Genomic DNA, 24,312 nt, shown 5'->3' on the forward strand with positions numbered 1-24,312 from the left:
AAAGAGACTGAACGCTTGTGTTCAGTTCAGCTTCTTGAGTGTGCAACCCCTTGGGTAAGCTAACCATGAATATCTTCCAAAAAAGAAAATTAAAAAGTGTAATTTAACGTGGACAGATTGCTTTTCCTTTCAAATAAAAAAGATACAAACTTGTAAAAGTTTATAAGCTGTGTAACGTTCTGCAGCTCTATACCATTTTACTTTAGTGGAAGAGGCAGAAAAAGGTCTTTTGATAGTAAAGATTAATTTGAGGTCAATATGTCGGTATGAAGTTGTTTTGTTTTTTAAAGGTTTTATGACTTTTTAAATAAAAAAAACAGTTTTTCATGGTAAAAAAACAAACTACGCAATATTTTCCCCCAAAAAGATTTCAAAGTGGAATATTTGATGTGAAGTCATTGGAGCCGTAAATGGGTCAATAATTCATAACATTGATTTTAGTTTGTTAGTTTTTTAACAATGACAGTAAAAAAAAAAATCCCACTAAAATGATTAGGGGTCTCAAAGGGCCCCACTCATAAAAGTGTGGGAAAAAAAGTCAAAAAATGCTTTCTTAACATTTATTGCTTAAGTCAAGATCAACTTTGGATCTTTCCATCAATTATAAGTTTCTTTTGTTTTTTTCATGTTTGTTTTTGTTTTGTGCCCTTTTTCAACAAAAAACTATTTTATCATATTGCAAACAAACGAAATATGCAATATTTTCCCCAAAACATATTTCAAAGTAAAATCTTTGATGTGAAGTAATTGGAGTCAATTCATAATAACATTATTATTTTTTGAGCAATGACAGTTTTTAGGAATAAAACAGCCAGCATGGCAGCTTTGTGTTATTACAGTCAAATGTGAAACTTTTTCTCCTTACATTTTTGCCCTTTTATTCCAATTAGGTTTTTTTTTTAAATTATTTTTAGAATGTGACGTTAAAATCTAGCTGCGGGCTGCAAATGGCCCCGGGCCACATTTTGGACACCTCTGTCCTAAGGCAAATATTGAATTGAGATTGCTTCTCCCACTCAGGCTGACTTACTGGTAGCGGTTCTTCCTCCTCCACCGTGCCGTTTTGCACCGAGCCTTCCCCGCCGCCATCGCTGTGGTGGTGGTGGTGGTGGTGATGATGATGCTTCTTCTTCTTTTTCTTCTCCTTCTCCTCCTTGTCCTTCTTCTGCTTCTTCTTCTTGGGTTTGGAAGACTTCTTAACATTGAAACATAGAAGAAAGTCATTTGTGAGCACTTTCCTATTTCCATGTGACGACATCATCCGCGGGGTGACTCACAGACTCCTCGGTTTCCGTTTCTTTTGGGCTTTCTTCAGGCTCAGAGTTGGGTGGCGAGCCAGAGGCGACCTCGGGCACTGGGGCTGCTGCTACTGTTGCTACTTCCTGTACACACACACACACACACACACACACACACACACACACACACACACACACACACACACACACACACACACACACACACACACACACACACAGACACACACACAGGCTTTAGCATGTGGCAAACTAGAGAGCAAAAAAGCCAGCATTGTTTGCCACATCTGTGTTAGCAGGAAGTAAGTATAGTTAGTGAGTTCATTCATAGCATAGAAAGGAGTAAGCATGTGTTGTGTAGATAAACACAAGTGTCTGAACACGTGTAGTAGCTTTGCTTAAAGATTCATCCACGCTGATTGAAAAGTCTGACTGTCATTCGAGTGAGAGCACAACTATGAAAATGTGTGCAACTAACTATGCGGACGCCTCGTAAGTATGGTAAGTGTTCCCCCTGAGTCGTACAGAAAACATTGATGTATAGCAGCGTTAAGAAAACACCAAACTAATAGGGTGTAACGATGTGGAAATCTCACGGTACGATGTGTTGTAGTACATGGAACCTTCATTTACGAACCCCTCTATTTGCAAACTTTTAAATTGAGCCAATTATGGCTTTGTGTGCCAAACATGTCTCTGTGTGCCAAACATGTCTCTGTGTGCCAAACGCTTCGTTCCTTCATTCACTTTATGTCACGCCTGCAGGCAGGAAGCAGGGCCAAAATGTTTGCGGAGGCATCACTTTGCTGCGCAGTCCAGGCCTGGGCAATTATTTGGACTCGGTGGGACAAATTTTGAGAAAAAAATGTGTCTGGGGGCCGGTATATCTATTTTTAGGAACACTAATACAAAACCTCACAATTATGTCTGATTGAATGCTAAAAACATGATGACAGACGGAATGGAATTTTACATTTTTTTTACTGAATGAGACACCCAGAATGAAATATATATACATGGGACGGCGTGGCGCAGTGGGAGAGTGGCCGTGCGCAACCCGAGGGTCCCTGGTTCAATCCCCACCTAATACCAACCTCGTCATGTCCGTTGTGTCCTGAGCAAGACACTTCACCCTTGCTCCTGATGGGTGCTGGTTAGCGCCTTGCATGGCAGCTCCCTCCATCAGTGTGTGAATGTGTGTGTGAATGGGTAAATGTGGAAGTAGTGTCAAAGCGCTTTGAGTACCTTGAAGGTAGAAAAGCGCTATACAAGTACAACCCATTTATCATTTATTTATTTACATGAAAATAAAGAATGTGGGATTTACAATATTAACTATGAAGGATAAAACACTGAATATTGACAACATATGAACGTCACACCCCCTCTCCATCCACATATTTTAACAATCAAGCGAAACGCAACAAAAATGCAACGAACGCAGCGAAATATGAACGTGAAGGGTAAAAAAACCCACCTACAATCTGATATATGTGATAGATCACTAAGCTTTAGAACTTTGTTGTAAAAATCTCCTTCCGCGTCGGTCCCTGACACCCACATTTCACACTCTGGAAACACTTCCCACCCACACTGCTTGGTGCCTCATCTGAGCTGCTGTGACTTAAATTACCATAGTAACTAATTACATGACCATAGTAACTAATTACATGACCATAGTAACTAATTATATGACCATAGTAACTAATTACATGACCATAGTAACTAATTAGATGACCATAGTAACTAATTAGATGACCATAGTAACTAATTAGATGACCATAGTAACTAATTACATGACCATAGTAACTAATTAGATGACCATAGTAACTAATTAGATGACCATAGTAACTAGTATATGATGCAGATTCCAAACATTGAAAGACTTTGTATAGTTGAAGACTTCCGGTCATTAGAAAACATGAGTGCACATCATAATGGCAGCTACACTTTCCATCTTAAACATCTAAATAAATGATTTGGTAATGTCTGGTGGGCCGGATTGAAAAGATTAACAGGCCGCATGCAGCCCCCGGGCCTTCATTTGCCCAGGTCTGGTCTTGTATATCAAAATAAACATTATAATACCAGAGGTATAATGCATCCAAGTCAACTGTGGGTGCTTTTCCAGGCTTCTGATTGGACACAATGTGCATGACAGCAGGTGTATGTAGAGAGAGAGAGTTTTGAAACTACACTTGTGTGGATGGAGATTGTTTTATTCTCAAATATGTGTTTTTGAAACTCTCCGTGTTGGTGTGGACATGGCCTCAGGCGGATCATATTGTTGGTGTAGATCAGAGGTGGGTAGAGTAGCCAGAAATTGTACTCAAGTAAGAGTACTGTTACTTTAGAGATTTATTACTCAAGTAAAAGTAAGGAGTAGTCACCCAAATATTTACTTGAGTAAAAGTAAAAAGTATGTTGTGAAAAAACTACTCAAGTACTGAATAACTGATGAGTAACATACACACTCATATCATATCATATATATATATATATATATATATATATATATATATATATATATATATATATATATATATATATACACATTGATATATACAGTATATAATTTATATGTATTTATTTTGCTGTTTTTGTTTACATGTTAAAGGTGTTTTAATGAATATACATGCATGTTTAACATATAGATTCCTTTCTTTCATGAAGACAAGAATATAAGTTGGTGTATTACCTGATTCTGATGACTTGCATTGATTGTAATCAGACAGTAGTGATGATAACGTCCACGTTTTCAAATGGAGGAGAAGAAAAGTTCCTCCTTTCTGTCTAATACCACATGAAAGTGGTGGGTTTTTGGCATCTTATTTGTCCAGCTTCCAAACTCGTTTTTATACACTTTACAAGAAATATATTGGCGTCAAACTCCGTAGCTTGCTAGCTTGTTTGCGCTGGCTTTCGGAGACTCTTGTTTTGAAAGCGCAAGCGCGATGGAGCGGCACTTTTATTTGAAGACAGGAACGTCCTCATGTGCGGTCAGTCTTTAGGCTTTTGACGGGATGTACGGTTGAAATAAAAAAGTATCTTTTTTCCTTCACACTTTTGATTGATTGATTGGAACTTTTATTAGTAGATTGCACAGTACAGTACATATTCCGTACAATTGACCACTAAATGGTAACACCCCAATAAGTTTTTCAACTTGTTTAAGTCAGGTCATGTGACCACCTGGCTCTGTTTGATTGGTCCAACGTCACCAGTGACTGCATCTGATTGGTGGAACGAAGTGAAACGTCACCAGTAAGGCAGGCACTTTGAAGGTCTGTCTGACAGACCAAAACAAACAAAGCGTGCATTAACAGATCGATAAAAATTAGTAGTGAGTAGCGAGCTGAATGTAGATAAAAGTAGCGGAGTAAAAGTAGCGTTTCTTCTCTATAAATATACTTAAGTAAAAGTAAAAGTATGTTGCATTAAAACTACTCTTAGAAGTACAATTTATCGCAAAAGTTACTCAAGTAGATGTAACGGAGTACCGGTAAATGTAGCGCGTTACTACCCACCTCTGAAAAGGGATACCTCCTCTGTCATTTTATTTGTATTTGACTTTATTAAAAGTTTGGGTAGAGTTTTATTAAACAACACTAGGTTTCTTTTAAGTAAAGAAATGTATCAAAACTGTTTCTTTTATGGAGGAATGTAGTTCATCATAGAACTGGCATCAAATGTTATTAAAAAAGTATTGATTTTGAACCAACAATGGATTCTGAAGCGAATCGTTACCCCACAGAATGGAATTGAATGGTGTGGTGCCCAAAGATCCACAGAAAGAAAGATGCATGTGAGCACTAATGGGGATGCAGCGGGCTTCTAACATCACACTACAGTCACACATGCTATAAAAACAGGAAGATGAGGAATGTGTGGCGCGACCTGTGAACGACAGGAAGTCGGGTGGAAATGGTGACAGCTTGGAGGATGAGAGGAGTCATTAAAAAGACGTAAAGAGCGTGAGGAAAGTGACCAATCAAGAGTGGAGTAATGAGAAGGCAGGGTGAGTGGAATACAGCGGCGAGGGGAAGACAACCTGGGCATTAGAGGGCACTGGAGCGTTTGAGAGCCAGAAATCCAGATCGGTAACCTAGAAGAGCAAGGCAGGAGAGGAGTGCGTGGAGGTGAGAGGACTAAACACTCACTACTACTGACAAGATACAACACCTTCCACTAATTAATGATGTGGAATCAGGACTAATACCACAGCTCATATTCACAATAGTATTCTTACACTCATGCTGACTAAGAGCCTGATTGACTAAGATCCAAATGCCAGGCACTAAACCATAGGTGTCAAACACAAGTCACATCATTTTATATGGTCGAGGGAAATATGCATCAATCTTTTTCTACTAAATGTATTTGTTCTTTCTATTTTGCCAAAAAAAATATATATATATATACGGTATGCACTGCATGAAATTGTATAGCTTTTAAATGTTAATATTATGCAATATAGCAACAAATAATATATTACCATAGTTTCCACTTATTTTTATTTGTTCAAATAAAAATAAATACTTCAATATCTACTTGACTTATGGTTTCAAGCAAGTTATCCGTCAAATTGTACACTGTAAAAAGGACAATAGATATTACAATGTTTTTAACTGCATATTCAATTGAAAAAAACTCTACCACTGTTTTTACTATAAAATTATGCCTTTTTTTTTAACTAAAATCTACGGTTGTTACTGTAAATGGAAAAATCGCCTATTTATTATTAAACGTCTGGAAAGGCCTTATGCTGTCTTAAAGTTGAAAAGGAGTGGCTATTTGACCATCCTTAGTGGCCACAATAATTCATTAAGTTAAGGTCACGACGGAGTAAGTTGAATAATGCGGACACGTTCATTACTGCCTTGGATACTTTGTATGTGTAAGTAATATGTAACTCTAGTTACAAATGTGCTGTTTTAAACTGCAATGTTGTTCAATGAAGGAAACCTATTACGTATGTCTAGCTTGTGCGCTATTATGTGCTTAGCTGTTGCATAGCTGCTATTTTCTTGCATTTTTGCCTCATTCCTGTGAGAATCCTGCGTGTGCCTGAAACATTAAGAAGTGGGACTATCCAGAAGTAGCTTGTGTGTTTATTAGATGAGGACTTCTTGTATCGGAGCGCTTATATCTCACACTTGCTTCTTTGCTGGTATCGGATTGAGAAACCCTTACTTTCTACATCCTTTGCTCAAAAGGCATACCTCAGCGGCAGTGGAAGTGGGAGGAGCCGCCACCTCACTGGGTCCTTCTGATTGGTTGACAGCGTCATCTGACTGATTGCCAAGAAGATCCAGCCCCTTGTCTTCATGCTTGTGTTTCTTCTTCTTCTTCTCCTCTTTGCTCTTCTGTACCAACACAGCAGAATGAATATATGCATTCACACCTTGTATCGCCTCAATAATTACCTTCTTATCGCGGTCTTTATCCTTCTTCTTCTCCTTCTTTTCCTTGCCGCTTTTCTTCTTGGCTTCCTGTGAGGTGCTTTCTGCCTCTGCGTCTGGGCTTTTTAGAGACTCCGTTGCACGGTGGGACTTTACTGGCAGCTTCTCACTATCTGCAAGAGGCCTGCAGAAAACCATTTGGATGAATCATTTAGAAGGTGATTGATGATGAAAGTTGAGTTAGTGTTAGTAACGTGCACTACATAACAACATCATCTCATTCAAGCTCTGCCAACTGGGCCTTCAGCACAAGATGCAATGCTAGCCCCTGGCGGTCATTCGACATAAGATTCTAAACCAGGAGTACCCAAACTTTTTCCAACAAGGCCCGCACACAGAAAAAGTCCAAATATCCCAGGGCCATTTTCATATTTTTTAGTTTTAAAAAAAACTGCTTAAAACAGACATATTTATTTAAAACCAAAATTTTGTGTTAGCTTTGTGTTACAGGTGCTATTTATAATTAGTATCATAATGTTATCTTTTTTTTACACTGCATTACATCTTTTTGCTTTCGTTAGGAAAAGAATATAATAGCAGTGGAACTGCACAACTTAGTGTCAAAAACTCTGCTTCACAAAAATATTAATGTTCTGTTAATAGTTGTAATTTTTCAAATTCATTATTTCATTAGTTAATAGTATTGTTTTGTGTATTTTATTTTTTAACAGACTACTTAATTTATATTTTTTATTTTATTTCTATTTCAAGAGCTTTTAATATATATATTTTTTTTAGATCAGGGGTGTCCAAATTTTGGTGAAAAATAAATTAATAATGATATAAACACTATTTAAAGTCAAAACTTTGTGTCAGTTTTAGGTGACAAAATATATTAATATTAGTTATTAGTATTCACATGTCAGCTTTTTCTCATTACATTAGTTACATCTTTTTATTGTTTTTTTTCCAACAATATGCTGCCGGCCAACAAAACTGGAGTTGCAAGTCACAAATTATTTGAATCAGAACTTCACATTTTTCTCAATACATTTTGTCTTTTTTCTTACAATTTCACTGTTGTTTTTTTCCCAACATTTTTGTGGGCCTTTTCCTGTAAGAATATAACATCATAATAGTAATATCACGATTGTTATGTAAAAACAAAAATATTAATGTTTAAGTTATACTTTAATAATTAATGTAGTTAACATTTTTAAATGTGTTAATAGTATTGTTTTATGTATTTTATTTTTTAACTGATTATTGAGTTTATATTATAATTGTTATTTTATTTAGAGAGCTTCTAATATTATAGATCAAGTTTTTTGTAAAAAAATAAAATCAGTACATATAGAGTTTGAAAGACAAAACTGTGTCAGCCTTGTGTTATAGGTGACAAAGTATATTATTATTCATTAATAGTGTCAACATTTCAGCTTTTTCTAATAACATTACATTTTATTGCTCTTTTATCTTAGATGATCTTTATCTTAGATTTTTTATATTTTTATATATTTGCACATTGTTTTTCTAGCATGCACACATCGCACTGTATGGCATGGCCTCAATCTCGTTACCTTGCGTAATGACAATAAAGCTGATTCTGATTCTGATTCTGATGTTTACAGTTTTTTTGACAAAATGTTGCCGGCCAACAAAACTTGAGCAGCGGGCCGCAAATTATTTGCATCCAAATTTCAGCTTTTTCTCATTACGTTATGTCTTTATGCGGTTGTTTTTTTCTAACATTTTTACAGTTTTTTCCAACAATAGGCTGCGGGCCAACAAAATTTGAGCTGTGGTCCCCAAATGAGTTGTGTCAAAATGTCATTTTTCTCATTACATTATGTCTTTTTGGGGTTTTTTCGTACATTTTTACTGGTTTTCTTGACAATACGCTGGGGGGCAAAAAAGTTGTAGTTTTGGGCCCCAAATTAGTAGTTTCTCATTACATTACATTCAATTACATTAAGGGGAGACAGTTGGCCCATGCTACTCAAAGAATACACAAAAAAAAAACCTCAAGAACCAATTATTGTGGAGCATTTTTTTTTTTAACCAAAAAAAATACTTATTTTGCTTTAACAATGTATATTAACAGGTTGGTGTAAGATGATTTTCTTATTTTTTCTCAAGCTGTTGGTCCTGCCTCACACTTTGAAAACATCTGCCCTTTATTACAATGCAGTAGTCTAAAATTGTATCATTTTTAAAAGCTGGTTCTGCTACTACTACCAGAGAATCCACTTGTAAGCACGCTGGTGAAGGTTTGGATGAGTATGTCATCTATTGAAACTAGGACAGTCACCTACAAGCACATTCAGGATGGAATTAAACCAAGCCAGACAACATCGGCAGCAGGGATGCATTGGTCTTTAAAAGGAGATTGTCTAGGAAGCCTCTGTTGCAGAAAGGCCACAGATGTCCTAGAAAGAATGCTGCTGACATTATCAGGCCTAAGAAATATATATCTTTGTGGGTTAACGGTAAAAAAGTGTCAACTGCAATGAAGCTCGGGGGAACAGAAAGACAAGCTGGGCTAAAAAGAGAGAAGCTGCGGGTCACATGGCTGAGGGGCCACTCACCTGCGCCTGGCCATTTCCACCAAGCTGCCCACACAAATGGGCGGTAAGGGATGTGTGTTGGCATAAAAGAGAGGAAGCAAAAAGCCGTGAGAGTCAGTGAAAAGGGGGGCGGTAAGGCCCAGTCATGTGACCAGGAAGCGCATGACACAATTAAGTACAATTATTACAAAACAACATCGTCAGATTCAAATCAGAAAATGTATTCGCCACGACACACAAGATACAATAGAACTGCTTTATGGTCGACGGATGACTTGAGCATTGTCCACATATTTGAAGCAAAACTAGCCATTGTTTGCACATTTACTTGTGACGCTGTCCAGAGAAAAAAGGAGAATGGATCATAAGTGTGTGAATGTGTGTGTGAATGGGTAAATGTGGAAGTAGTGTCAAAGCGCTTTGAGTACCTTGAAGGTAGAAAAGCGCTATACAAGTACAACCCATAATTAGGGGTGTCCTGGTCCATTTTTGACATCAGTCCAGTATCAGCCAAAAAATGGTATGGGGTTTTCAGCTATACAATTCAAATGTCTGATATAAGCACTCCGACACAAGCAGTCCTTGAATTGTGCCAAGCTGGCCAGTCATCTAAATGTCCTCCAATAAAGCACATAAGCTTGGTCTTTTCTTCTATTTTAATCATTTACAAAAAGGTAAACATGGTAGGTAAGCTCAAGGTTTCTAGGAGCTAGCAGCTACACAGCAGCTAAGCACACTATAGCAGACAAGCTGCGCCTGTCATTCACAATCTCTATGTAAGAAAAGAGCCCACATATTCTTTCTTGATTTATGCATTATAATTGCTAATATATGGAAAGTATGTGGTGGCTAACAATGCAGCTAATGGGTAGACTCTATTGTGCCCATAAAGCCATCTAAAAAACTGCCAAAAATACTCAATATACATTTCATAACCTGCATATTAACCAAGCCTTGTTATAACGCAGAGGAACTACTTTTTTTTTTTTTAACACCTGTGTGAGGAGTATGATTAATTCTTCATCTAAACGGGAAGATACAAATATTCCATCAATCGGCATCCCAGTGTGAGCAGATATTGTACAGTAAGTGATTGTTTTACTATGTTTGCAGTTTGTATTTCTTGTTCAGCACTTAGCAATATTGCTAATTGCTTATCACTTAGCTCATAAGTCCATTCCAGACAGGTATTAATAAATAGGTTAGGGTTTTTCATACCCATTGTTACGTTTGACAAAGTTCACTTGATCAAACCTTTTCTAACATTGTACAAAATAACACAAGTATGCAAATATGTACATACTGTATGCATGTATGTATGATTTGTGTATTGGATCAATATCAATAACATAATGGAAGTTATGGGATTTTATTTTTTATGTTCTGTACAGGCCAAAAGTTTGGACACACCTTCTCCTCATTCAATGCAATCTTTTCTTTATTTTCATGACTATTTACATTGTAGATTGTCACATCAAAACTATGAATGTAAGAGTTATGTACTTAACAAAAAAAAGAACAGAAAACATGTTTTATATTCTAGTTTCTTCAAAATAGCCACACTTTGCACACTCTTAACGTTCTCTCCATGAGCTTCAAGGTGTAGTCACCTGAAAGGGTTTTCACTTCACAGGTGTGCCTTATCAGGGTTGATTAGTGGAATTTCTTGCTTTATCAATGGGTTTGGGATCATCAGTTATGTTGTGAATGAGAAAGTGTGTCCAAACTTTTGATTGACTGTATTTATTTTTTTGAATTAAGTGGGCTCGAGTCCGGAAAAGGTAAGAGGCAGGGCCAATCAGAAGCCAAGGTCTTTTTCAGGGTTCTCAAACACACGACAGAGATAAAGGAGGGAGAAACTTCAATGGTTGTACGGATGTGTTCAAAGTACACTAACATCTCAGTCCCTCTACATGTCACAACTACTAATAACATTACTATGAGCAGAATACCGTAAAAACTCCACGAACATAAGCAAGCTTGTAGTACGTCGATTTGTCTGCGAATCAAAATATGGATATGGATATGGAGACAGTCCGTTAGAGTAGAAGCTTGTTTGTGTGATGGAGAGAGAGATTAAAGAAGTCAGTCTAGTTATAATGCAGGCACACACGAAAAGGGTAGAGAATAGTTTGTGCAGAACAGCAAAGCACAATTGTGCCAGATATGTATCCCTGAACTACTTTGTATGTGCTGTTACAGTATACTGTATGTGTGTGCATAATAATACACATATTCTTATAAAAATACAAAATGTGATTTGATAAAGATGTTGTTAATAATGTAACCTAAATAATACTTTTGCTGATCTGTTTGTACTTTATATCACAGCATGACAATGTCTTAATAACTTTGTCCATCTTGTAAAATAATCATTCTAGGTGTCAATGTCAACACATGAGAACTTGGAATCATGTCATTATTAAAAGGGTACAATTGTCTGCGTGGCAGGGATACAAGTTATTTCAGGGATACGCCATCTTGCACGACACCTTTACCTTTTTCTGTGGTGATTGAGAGATCCCAAGCAGCAAAACATGAAACATTGTTAGATGAAGTGTATACTGAACTTGTCTTTGATAGTTTCTTTTAAAAGGGAGCGGTATAGAGCTGTTCAAGACATATTGGAAGTGCATCATAAGTTGTTGCTGTCATACTTTAGGGAACTATTTATTTATTAAACAATTGCTTTAACTTTTTAAGAAATGCAACTGTGCCAAGAGATTTGGTTTTTGTTTGTTTTTAAATCAACATGCTTCAGGCATTCAAACAAACTTAAAGGGCTGTCTGCAACGTTTACAGAAGCCTAGAGGGTGCTAATGTATTTGACACAGTATAGATGGCCCTATAGAATCAGTACCTCCAAGTCCGAGTCCATGGTTCTCTCCCGGAAAAGGGTGGAGTGCCATCTCCGGGTTGGGGAGGAGATCTTGCCCCAAGTGGAGGAGTTCAAGTACCTCGGAGTCTTGTTCACGAGTGGGGGAAGAGTGGATCGTGAAATCGACAGGCGGATCGGTGCGGCGTCTTCAGTAATGCGGACGCTGTATCGATCCGTTGTAGTGAAAAAGGAGCTGAGCCGGAAAGGCAAAGCTCTCAATTTACCGGTCGATCTACGTTCCCATCCTCACCTATGGTCATGAGCTTTGGGTCATGACCCAAAGGACAAGATCACGGGTACAAGCGGCCCAAATGAGTTTCCTCCGCCGAGTGGCGGGGCTCTCCCTTAGAGATAGGGTGAGAAGCTCTGTCATTCGGGAGGAGCTCAAAGTAAAGCCGCTGCTCCTCCACATCGAGAGGAGCCAGATGAGGTGGTTCGGGCATCTGGTCAGGATGCCACCCGAACGCCTCCCTAGGAAAGTGTTTCGGGCACGTCCGACCGGTAGGAGGCCACGGGGAAGACCCAGGACACGCTGGGAAGACTATGTCTCCCGGCTGGCCTGGGAACGCCTCGGGATCCCCCGGGAGGAGCTGGACGAAGTGGCTGGGGAGAGGGAAGTCTGGGCTTCCCTGCTTAAGCTGCTGCCCCCGCGACCCGACCTCGGATAAGCGGAAGAAGATGGATGGATGGATGGATGGATAGATGGCCCTTTCATGGCTTCTCGTACGTAATGACGTACATACAGTACAGGCCAAAAGTTTGGACACACCTTCTCAGTCAATGCTTTTTCCTTATGACTATTTACATTGTAGATTGTCACATCAAAACTATGACACCTGTGAAGTGAAAACCCTTTCAGGTGACTACCTCTTGAAGCTCATGGAGAGAATGCCAAAAGTGTACAAAGCAGTAATCAGAGCAAAGGGTGGCTATTTTGAAGAAACTAGAATATAAAACATGTTTTCAGTTATTTCACCTTTTGTTGTTAAGTACATAACTCCACATGTGTTCATTCATAGTTTTGATGTGACAATCTACAATGTAAATAGTCATGGAAATAAAGACAACACATTGAATGAGAAGGTGTGTCCAAACTTTTGGCCTGTACTGTACGTACAAAAAGTGCAGTTCCCCTTTAAGCGGGCACTTTTCTGTAGTAAAACCAACACATCGTACCAGGACTAAGGAGTTGGTTGTCACAGACTGGCTGTCGACATAAGCGGGTTCCACTGTAAGAAGAAGGTAATGTTGACTCACTTGTCCAGGTCAATGTCCAGGGCTTTGTGAGGGTCATTAGGGTCTTTGTCATCATCATCGCTGGGTAAGGCATTCTGGAGAAAGACCAATCAATAACATCTGATGAAACAAGTCAGCTGATTTGTCCTCAAACATGCAAGTAGTATTCAAAAACAACGGTGGAATCGTTCTCTCTGAATGTACTGAACTCCTTTTTCCATGCAGGTGTACGTTTAGAGCAGATTAATACTTCCCGGAAAAGTTGCAAAAAAGTGGAGACCTGCATGGATGTAGTCTAACTTCGCATGGCAACTAGGCAACTAGCCTCTGCTGGTTGCTACTAAGTATTGCACACTATTTTGCCTAAACTTAGTGCTGTTCAATTATTTTCCTGTCTATAAATAGTAACATTTGTCTATAAAATGGTTATAAGTCCACCTCTGCATAACATTGTATCCTTATTAATATTAAAGAAAACAAAAAAGAAATGAATATAAATCATCTTACAACAAAGAATAACCTTATTAACATTGTGTTTTATAACAGAACATATTTGAAGTGCATCAATTTGCCTGAAGTAAAAAAAAATTGTAATCATCAAAACTATGTAAAAAATGTTGACCGACTTGAACTATTTGATAAACAAAAATGTTTGCTGTGAATGCCAAAGTTATTGGAAGACCCAAAGAAAAAATATCGTTTTTATGTTAGCATAGTAACATGCTAACATTAGCATGCTAATAAGGGGACAACTAACATACTTACAAGATGACACCAAGTATCAAAAGCCAAGATTTTTAGCTTCAATCAAATCATCAGCTAAACTGCCAGCAGAAAATGTTTGCATGCTAACAGTAACATGTAAACATAAAACCAGAATATTCGCAGGATGACGCCAAGTATCAAAATCCATATATTTTTGCCTTTAAACATATGAAATTAGCTAAAATTCTAGTATAAAATCATGTTAGCATGCTAACATAGGACAAATTAGCACACTTTTCAAACGGCACCAAGTATCAAGTGGACAGAATTTCTAGGCGCAGTCAAGGCGTTGAGGGTATCTGGTTTGGTGGCTGCAGGATTAGGTCTCTGCTTTTTGCAGATGATGTGGTCCTGATGGCTTCATCTGGCCAGGATCTTCAGCTCTCACTGGATCGGTTCGCAGCCGAGTGTGAAGCGACTGGGATGAGAATCAGCACCTCCAAGTCCGAGTTCATGGTTCTCGCCCGGAAAAGGGTGGAGTGCCATCTCCGGGTTGGGGAGGAGATCTTGCCCCAAGTGGAGGAGTTCAAGTACCTCGGAGTCATGTTCACGAGTGAGGGAAGAGTGGATCGTGAGATCGACAGGCGGATCGGTGCGGCGTCTTCAGTAATGCGGACGCTGTATCGGTCCGTTGTGGTGAAGAAGGAGCTGAGCCGGAAGGCAAAGCTCTCAATTTACCGGTCGATCTACGTTCCCATCCTCACCTATGGTCATGAGCTTTGGGTTATGACCGAAAGGACAAGATCACGGGTACAAGCGGCCGAAATGAGTTTCCTCCGCCGGGTGGCGGGGCTCTCCCTTAGAGATAGGGTGAGAAGCTCTGTCATCCGGGAGGAGCTCAAAGTAAAGCCGCTGCTCCTCCACATGGAGAGGAGCCAGATGAGGTGGTTCGGGCATCTGGTCAGGATGCCACCCGAACGCCTCCCTCGGGAGGTGTTTAGGGCACGTCCGACCGGTAGGAGGCCACGGGGAAGACCCAGGACACGTTGGGAAGACTATGTTTCCCGGCTGGCCTGGGAACGCCTCGGGATCCCCCGGGAGGAGCTGGACGAAGTGGCTGGGGAGAGGGAAGTCTGGGCTTCCCTGCTTAGGCTGCTGCCCCCGCGACCCGACCTCGGATAAGCGGAAGAAGATGGATGGATGGATGGATGGACCAAGTATCAAAAGGCATCACATTTAGGTTGAAATGATTAAAATGAGCAGAAATGCTCGTATAAATACACAGTATTAAGAAAACTAACTCAGAAGCTCAATATATAAAACAAAATGAATACATTTGTAATCAAAATGAGGAAGTCAGGATTAATGGCTCCAATGAGCACATTGTGTAGAAACATGATACTGATAAAGCAAGTTTCTTCCCAGGGTCACATGGCACTATTTGAAAAGAGCTTCATGACACAAAGAAGGATCTGGAAGCTGTACCTCTGGCATCTCCTCTGTAACGATGTCCACCATGTGCGCAGGTGTGATGTCCTCCTCGCTCTCGGGGCCCGAGTCGTGCTTCTTCCCTCGGCCGCTGCGCTTCTCTTTCCTCTTTTTCTTCTCCTTCTTCTTCTCGGCTCTCTCCTTCTGCCGACGCTCCTCCTCCAACTTGACGTACTGGTCGGACATGGGCAGGCCTGCACGGGACGAGACAGGTGATCAGCCATCTTCACCTGGCTATTGCGTGAAGAGATGGACTGCCCACCTGGTACTTTGAGAGGCACCGTCAGATCAATTTGAACGACTGGGATGTGCTCCACTCCAGGCGTGTCCTGGTACACCTGAGAGAGCAGATGGACCACTGAGTCATGGTACAACATCACAGGTGAGTGTGGGGATACCTTCTGAGAGGAAGGGGAGGCCTTGATGTAAAAAGGGTTGTTGGCTTGCTCCTGTTTCCTGGCTTCTCTCCTCTGTTGGGTCAAAATAGCAAAATAGTTATATATTCTACCAATACGAGAACAGATTTTAAATACAAATCTTCATCAGTTATTACAATCCCGATCAGGTAGACAAATACATTCACATATTCCTTTTTCCCCATAGTCCTTGTTGCACACATGCAGGAGTTGCATGAATTCCACGGGGGTGCATGTCTTGCCAGAACACCGGCTCCAATTTGACAGTAAATTGCACTGAATCCACAGTGCAAAGACACTTCTGAGATGCTAATCCTCACCACCATGGTGAAAAATGTACTAAGTTTCTTCCAAGTACCATTACCACTGGAAGCTAGAGGAAAATGAAAGACTAAGTATGCTACACACACGACGCTAACCACTAGCTTCAAAGTAAAGGAGGGGTGATCATTCCGGATGTCAATACTCTGGATACCTCCTATATTATCAGTATATTCACTCAAAGGTTGACATAGTGCGGCCCCTAAATAATGCGATGCTGCCCGTTTTTTTCCACCAGATTGAATCACAATGTTTTTCACCAAATGATCGCGTATTTACAAAATTGCACATTTAATTATTTTCCAAAAAGAAGGAATATGAAATAAAATTAAGAAAAATACAAATAAAATATAGACCCCAGTGATGTCCAAACAAACTGGCGGATAGCGCCTGCCCCATTCTGTTACATGGGGCCACAATCCACCATTAATGTCATGTCACGTGCGGCCACCATCACAAAGCCATTCTGTCTTCTAGCCGTCCATAGCGTTTCTACTCGTGTGGTTTCTTCATTCATCACTCCAAGCAACGTTTGTAAGTTTTACAATGCAACTAAAACAATTCATACTCACTAAACCGTCTCATGTGTGATGTCTGTAGGAGTGTTTTTATGCATATTTGTACCCATTATCGTAATGTACTCAAGATAGCGTCATTAGCTAATATGCTAAAACTTCTACGAAGGCCTGATTTAGTACTACTACCGTATTTTCCGCACTATTAGCCGCACCTAAAAACCACAAATTTTCTCAAAAGCTGACAGTGCGCCTTTTAACCCGGTGCGCTTTATATATGGATAAATATTAAGATTCATTTTCATAAAGTTTCGATCTCGCAACTTCGGTAAACAGCCGCCATCTTTTTTCCCGGTAGAACAGGAAGCGCTTCTTCTTCTACGCAAGCAACCGCCAAGGTAAGCACCCGCCCCCATAGAACAGGAAGCGCTTCTTCTTCTACTGTAAGCAACCACCCGCCCGCGTAGAAGAAGAAAAAGCGCGCGGATATCACCGTACGTTTCATTTCCTTTGTGTGTTTACATCTGTAAAGACCACAAAATGGCTCCTACTAAGCGTCAGGGATCCGGTTCATGAAAAGACGCAATCTCTCCATCCGCACACGGATTACTATTTCACAGCAACTGATATTCCTGTGAACCGCACTGTGGATACAACGGGAGCACGTACGGTGAATATTCACACCACAGGGAATGAGAAGTCATCCTTCACTGTGGTTCTAGCTTGCCATGCTAATGGCCAGAAACTTCCACCCATGATGATATTCAAAAGGAAGACCTTGCCAAAAGAGACCTTTCCAGCCGGCGTCATCATAAAAAGCTAACTCGAAGGGATGGATGAAGAAAAGATGAGCGAGTGGTTAAGGTAAGTTTAAGTTTACGCGAAGAGGCCGGGTGGCTTTTTTCACGCAGCTCTGTCCATGTTGATATACGTATGTTTGTGATTGCACATTTGCGTACATTTTGGGAGTGAACAGAGTTGTTAGAACGCTGGTTTTTAATATATTATTAAAGTTTGACTGACCTATCTGACTGTTTTTTTGACATTCCTTTAGCGCAGTTAGATGCGGCTTACAACACCGGGCGGCTTATAGGTGGACAAAGTTTTGAAATATGCCGTTCATTGAAGGCGCGGCTTTTAACCCAGGGCGCCTTATGGTGCGGAAAATACGGTAACTCACAATGGCATCCTTTTTGTATTGTTCCAATTTGACAAATTGCTCAGTAAATTCCCCAAGACGTCACTGTGGACTTAGCGAGTCTGTTTAGCTGACCATGTTGGAATGAATCCACAGTGCAAAGACACTTCTGAGATGCTCATCCTCACCATGAAATAAGTTTCTTCCAAGAAACTTAGAAGACAAAAAAGTATATGAAGCAAATATGAAAATGTGCTTTGTTAATGAACCTACCCTTGCCAGCTCCTTCTCGTCCACTTCTGTGTGTCTGGGGCGGGAATGTTTGGGCTCCTCCTTGGCAAAAATAGCCTTGGGCTGCTCGTCCTCAGACTCGCTCTCTGAGGGAGGCTCGTTGATCCAGGTATCCAAGTCCAGACTGTGCACACACGTTATGGGGTTCAGTCCTTTGATCGTACAACAGCAGACTAATGTTTGCATATTGTGTGCTCACCCTTCAGGGACAGGCACTTTCTTCTGTGCCTTGGGGGCCACGGGGTTGAGTTCTCCGGCAAACAGTGCAATCACTTCCTCCACCACCGCCACATCTTTCTGCTGCAGCTTCTGGATGTATTTCACCAGCTGCAGGATGCAGGACGCCTGGAGGGTGAAGAACACTTAGTTTTCTTGTCAACTTTAGTCAGTCCAAACCATTATTTTGACTCGGGGGTCAAATTTAGAGGAAAAAAATGTGTCTGGGGGCCGGTATATCTATTTTTAGGAACACTAATACAAAACCTCACAATAATGTCTGATTGAATGCTAAAAACGTTATGACAGACCACAAACAGAATGGAATTTTACATTTTTTTTACTGAATGAGACACCCAGAATGTACATGTAAAATAAAGAATGTTACAATATTAAAACTATGAAGGATAAAACCCTGAATATTGACAACATATGAACGTCACACCCCCTCTCCATCCACATATTTTAAACCAAGCAAAACGCAACAAAAATGCAACAAACACAGCCAAATATGAACGTTGTTGGAATAATTGTTTGTAAGTTATCACAAAAGAAACGTTGTATTACATTATGTTCCTGATAAGAAGATGAATGCTGTCTTTCGAGGCCTAACAAGAGGAAGAATGCTCGTGAAACCCCACTGTGATTTCAACACGGACAGATGACAAGATCTGCTCAACTTCCAGAGGAACTCTCTTTGAAGTGTTAAACGAACTCTCTTTGAAATATTTCACAAACTCTCTTCCAACTATTTGGTAACCGAGGTCAACGCTATTTACGACCCGCTGCCCTCTTGAAGTCGCTGTGGTCAGGAGACGGGAGGGGTTATCCATTGTCCTCCAACACCTGCCCCAGCTGGATCCAGGAAGAGCCCAAGCCCGAGAAATCCTCTTCTTGGTCTTCAAAGCGACCGAAAACAATGACTGTTTTACATACTTCCCATTCCTGCTGTGACATGTGTTGGTGCGTGAACATTGAACATCTGAATAAAAGAGGAGACGAAAACCTTCTTCGTCAGAGCGTGGTGCAGGACTGTACAGAGAGTGCAGTGGCCATGTCTCTCCTCAATTGAGTCCAAATTGAATTCTGTCTCTGTTTGATTCCTTGCCTTTTGTCTTGTTTAATAGATGTCCTCAGTGTTTGAACGTGACAAACGTGAAGGGTAAAAAAAAAACACCTACAATCTGATATATGTGATATATCACTAAGATTTACAACTTTGTTATAAAAATCTCCTTCCGGCCCTGAAACCCACATTTCAGGCTCTGGAAACACTCCCCACCCACACTGCTTGGTGCCTCGTCTGAGCTGCTGTGACCTACATTACCATAGTAACTAATTAGATGACCATAGTAACTAATTAGAAGACCATAGTAACTAATTAGAAGACCATAGTAACTAATTAGAAGACCATAGTAACTAGTATATCATGCAAAAGTGCAGAAAGACTTTGTATAGTTGAAGACTTCCGGTCATTAGAAAACATGAGTGCACATCATAATGGCAGCTACACTTTACATCTCAAACATCTAAATAAATGATTTGGGAATGACCGGCGGGCCGGATTGAAAAGCTCAAAGGGCGGCATGCGGCCCCCGGGCCTTAATTTGCTCAGATCTGGTCCAAACCAAAACATAGGACATTTCAAAAACTGACTTGGGACCCGTTTATGTCGACACCCCTCAGAATGGCTGACTCACTTCGAAATAATCAAAACCGAAAATATCTATTGCTTGTCCAGGGACAAAATGAGAATGAGTCATCATAAAGGATTGTGCAGTTCGTTGACATACTTTTCACCTATTTGTGCATATTTTCATTTATATTCTTGTGTTTTCATATGATATTTTATCCCTTTATCTATCAGAGCGCCTGCGGTAATTTGACATTTCTTTCTTCTGGTGGCTAACAAAAAATAGCGGTTCAATCCAATCCTATGACTGCCATGCTTTTGTTTTGAAGCTTACCTTGCACTGAACAGGAAGTCACTGTGTGCAGGTTTTAATGTGGTGGAAGGAGCCAGTAGTTATGTCGCTCATGCTTGGCGATAATGGCAATAATACAAACACGTGCACATAAAGGGGATGGACTTAAGCAGGATCCGGTGTACAGTATATGCATATTTCATCAAGTGTGAAATTACAGGCAATATTTTTTTATGGTCGCTGCCTGTGTCAACATCAATTGTCTTTCATTAAGCAGTGGCCAGGACTTGGGTAATTGGGGTATATTTACATTTGGAAATGTTGATATGTAAAATCACAAATAGTGATAGGTACTGTTCACATTTGAACCGATACAATACTAAATCCCAATAACTGGGAATCGATACCGGTACTCAACGGTAGCAATTTTTGGTACTAATAAATAGTAATTGTTTTTGATAGTAAAATACATTTTTCTATTCCAACATTTAAAAAATGAGCTGATTATGATAACTGCTGTCGTGTTTTAGTATCACATTTGTCATTTGCAAGTATGACATTGCCCTGTGATGAGGTGGCGACTTGTCCAGGGTGTACCCCGCTTTCCGCCCGAATGCAGCTGAGATGGGCTCCAGCTCCAGCAACCCCCGCGACCCCAAAAAGGGACAAGCGGTAGAAAATGGATGGATGGAAGTATGACATTGAGTTGCAATCACAGGTGCAAGTCCAAGAAGTTATGTTGCAGTAGTGTATAGTTTATGACGTGTTGGCTAACCAGTTCAGTCGTTGCTGAATCTAGTTTTTTGTTGCGCCCTAAAAAGTGTTTATACAGTACGTATTGCACTTATGCCGCACCAGCTGTTTGATTTTAAAGTGCATCTCAGACAAAAGTGCAGATGTTGAAATCGCCATGTAAACTCGCTAATGCTAATCAGTAGCATGTCAATAGCAAAGCTAGCGCATTCTTGGAAATGTGGACCCTTACTTAACATAAGTTGGAGCGTTTTTTTGAGTTAATTTCTTTGTTGGCATTAAAAATTGCAACATTACCTAGAAGTAGTTTGGCTGAGTCTGCTCTCAGTGCTGCCGGAGTGGTCGCCAAGTGCCGAAATGCTGAGTTGGCAACCAGGCGTCACAGGCAACCCATAACAAGGCACCATTAGACTTTACATGAATTGTGTGACCGGTGGGATTTGGTCGGTGCCATGAAAGTACTGGATTTGGTACAAATCCCTAATCGCAAATGCTAATTAGTAGCATACATATATGGCATATACAAATTAGCATCGTACTAATGTATTATGACTTACTTTCAAGCACTTTCCATTGGGTATGCTTGCTTTGTTGGCATAGAAAATTGCAACACTACTTAGAAGTAGTCGGCTACAAACATGCCTGTTTGCCCGCCAAGTGCTTGAGCCGATGCCGAATCTACAACTGGACACGAAATCACGTGCAACCATGGTATAAAAATACGACTTTTTCAAAAATTGTATGAGAATCATCCTAATAAAAACTACTGAATTCCTTATTGCTCCCTAGAGACATGTTATTAAGAACTGTTTGAATATGGCACAATATGTCTCCTTAAATGCTAGAGACATGTTATTAAGACAGCCAAGAACTGTTTGAATATGGCATAATATGTCTCCTTAAATGCTAGAGAGGTCCTTGCTGCATCTTACCCTCTCTTGCACCTCCAGGTTGGCGCTTTGGACAAAAAGCGGCAGTCGGTCGATCATCAGCTGGATGGTTTCCTGTGCAGTGTTGCTGTCGGTGTTGCCCTCTTGGCTCTTCAGCACGGTGGCAAACAGCTTGGCAGCGTTCTGCACGTACACAGCCTGGATATGGCCCGGCAGGGTGGCCACCTTTGGCCGCAGCATGGCCTCCAGCGTCTGCAACGGGTTCTCCAGATGCCTAAAGATGAGGGGGCCAAAGGTATATTGTTGCCTAATTTTAAGTTCTTTTCACTCTGGCAAGGTTTGCTGCTCAGAAATGGACAGCAAAAAAAAAAGAGACTCAAATGACAAGTAGTAACAAACATACTCCGAGAACTCGCCGCAGATCCAGGCCGCTGCGTACAAAACTTCACAGATGCCGTTCCTCTGCATGTTGCCAGTCAACAGGTGGGCGTTGTCCAGCAGGGTAGCCATCTGGGCTACAGCGAACACTCGGATGGCTTTCACCCGAATAGCAACATCAAGCATCTGAGAGGCGATGAGGTGACCGTGCCTCGTGCCCTCTAATCTCGTCAGCTCTACCAGGATACTGATGTACCTGTTCAAAACAACAAGCGTCATAAAGTCACGTAAAAAACGGGGATGTCTAAAGTGCGGCCCGAGGGGCCACTAGCAGCCTGTAGCTAATTTTTTAACGACATGCAGCACAATTCTTAGCATTCTAATATTAGCATGCTAGCTTTTTGGCAAATTTTGCAGGTTTACCGTACACCTCATCGTTAAATACTTTGTTACTTGACAAATGATACCTGTAAGCATAATAAAGTTATATATATATATATATATATATATATATATATATATATATACATACCTGCCAACTTTTGAAATCAGAAAAACCTAGTAGCCAGGGTCCAAGGGCTGCAGGCCCCGGTCGGTCCAGGACAAAGTCCTGGTGGGGGGTTCAGGGCTTCGCCCCCCGACGCAAAATGATTGATTGCATTCAGACAGGTTAAAATGTTGCTAAAACCATCACTTTTCTATCAGTCACAGTGACTTTTCAAAACAAAAATATTACAGCAAAAATCATATTGGTTGATTGACATGTTTATTCTGTAAGCTAACTTCAATAGTTTGAAATTATTTTGACAGTTAATGCCAGTTATCCTGTCAACCTTTCACAAGACTTCAATTTGTTCATTGAAAGTATAAACACTTTTTACAGTAAACAAATGGTAAAACAGTACTAAACAATTCCATTAAAAAAAATTGGTGTCCAAGCTTGTATAATCTACTGCCTTGTTCAATTGTAAAAAATATTCTGTGCCTAAAATTCACATTTCTATCACAATTATCATACTGTAAACATGGTAAGCTAACTTCATTAAAATTAATAGTCCTGTCAATAGCATGGAATTACAATTCAAATGTAGTTTTTTTGTAAGCCTTTCAAAAGAATTCAAAATATGAAAAATTAATGAAAATGAATTTAAGCCATCAGACACTTGAAAAGTGGCACATCACATCTCTAATGTAATCATTTGAACTTTTCAACAGAAATAGCACTGCAAAAATATTAAGGACATACTTCTGTATTTTGGTAGTTATGCTGTCAACATTTAACAAGATTTCTTCAACTTGGACTTGAAAGCATAAATAGTATAAACACTTTTAACAGTATAACAGTACTAAACAATTCCAATAGATAACATTGGTGTCATTACCTTTTTGTTTGCTCAATTATTGCCTCCGTAAATAAAACTTCGGCATTTATCACATCCAAAGAATCTGTTTGGGCGACGAAAAACGTTGAAAGTTTTCCACTTGTATCGCTAGCAACGGCATTAGACTTGTGTTTTTTTGTCCCAACGTGGTCTTTTACATCGCTAATTCCTCCGTGTCCGATCGAAAAATCTTGTCTGCACAAGGTGCAATTCGCGTAGTTTTCACCCTTTTTGGAAGGGATAATTATTCCCGGATAGGCTTTTGAATATTCTTCACGGAATGACTGCAGTTTTCTTTTCGGTTTAAGACTCGTATGCGATTTTTCTCCGGCTGATTCCATGATCGTTCGCTCGTTTGGAAACAATGGCCTCGTGCTTGGCAGCGGTGCTATAAATAGCCTCGCGCATGGCATTCGGAATGGCTCGATAGGAAGTTACGGGAAGCAGTGTCGATTGTCATTGTTGTTACGCGATTTCGTGAATAAAACTTTTAAAAAAAAAATTTTTTTTAATTAATGAAAAAATGTATTTTTTATCACTGCAACCGTAACCCGG

General features: G+C 40.1%; 1 protein-coding gene across 7 annotated transcripts in view; it reads right to left on the reverse strand.

Moving 5' to 3' along the window:
• Positions 1–24,312, reverse strand: part of ap3d1 (adaptor related protein complex 3 subunit delta 1) — a 66,824-nt gene that overhangs the window by 16,857 nt on the left and 25,655 nt on the right. For 2 of the 7 annotated variants that reach the window (XM_061976238.1, XM_061976236.1), the window contains exons 14-27: positions 22,401–22,631; positions 22,040–22,271; positions 18,413–18,558; positions 18,196–18,337; positions 15,931–16,002; positions 15,795–15,870; positions 15,530–15,726; positions 13,361–13,434; positions 9,247–9,270; positions 6,683–6,842; positions 6,479–6,622; positions 5,308–5,361; positions 1,278–1,382; positions 1,031–1,195 (exon numbers count right to left, since the gene is read on the reverse strand). In XM_061976238.1, coding sequence (XP_061832222.1) covers positions 1,031–1,195; positions 1,278–1,382; positions 5,308–5,361; positions 6,479–6,622; positions 6,683–6,842; positions 9,247–9,270; positions 13,361–13,434; positions 15,530–15,726; positions 15,795–15,870; positions 15,931–16,002; positions 18,196–18,337; positions 18,413–18,558; positions 22,040–22,271; positions 22,401–22,631 — 1,822 coding nt within the window. The remainder of the gene's footprint in view (positions 1–1,030; positions 1,196–1,277; positions 1,383–5,307; positions 5,362–6,478; positions 6,623–6,682; positions 6,843–9,246; positions 9,271–13,360; positions 13,435–15,529; positions 15,727–15,794; positions 15,871–15,930; positions 16,003–18,195; positions 18,338–18,412; positions 18,559–22,039; positions 22,272–22,400; positions 22,632–24,312) is intronic. The other 5 variants (XM_061976242.1, XM_061976239.1, XM_061976237.1 and 2 more) reach the window with 4 other exon arrangements.

The sequence above is a fragment of the Nerophis lumbriciformis genome, linkage group LG14 (genome assembly GCF_033978685.3).
Source record: "Nerophis lumbriciformis linkage group LG14, RoL_Nlum_v2.1, whole genome shotgun sequence".
NCBI classification, from domain to species: domain Eukaryota; kingdom Metazoa; phylum Chordata; class Actinopteri; order Syngnathiformes; family Syngnathidae; genus Nerophis; species Nerophis lumbriciformis.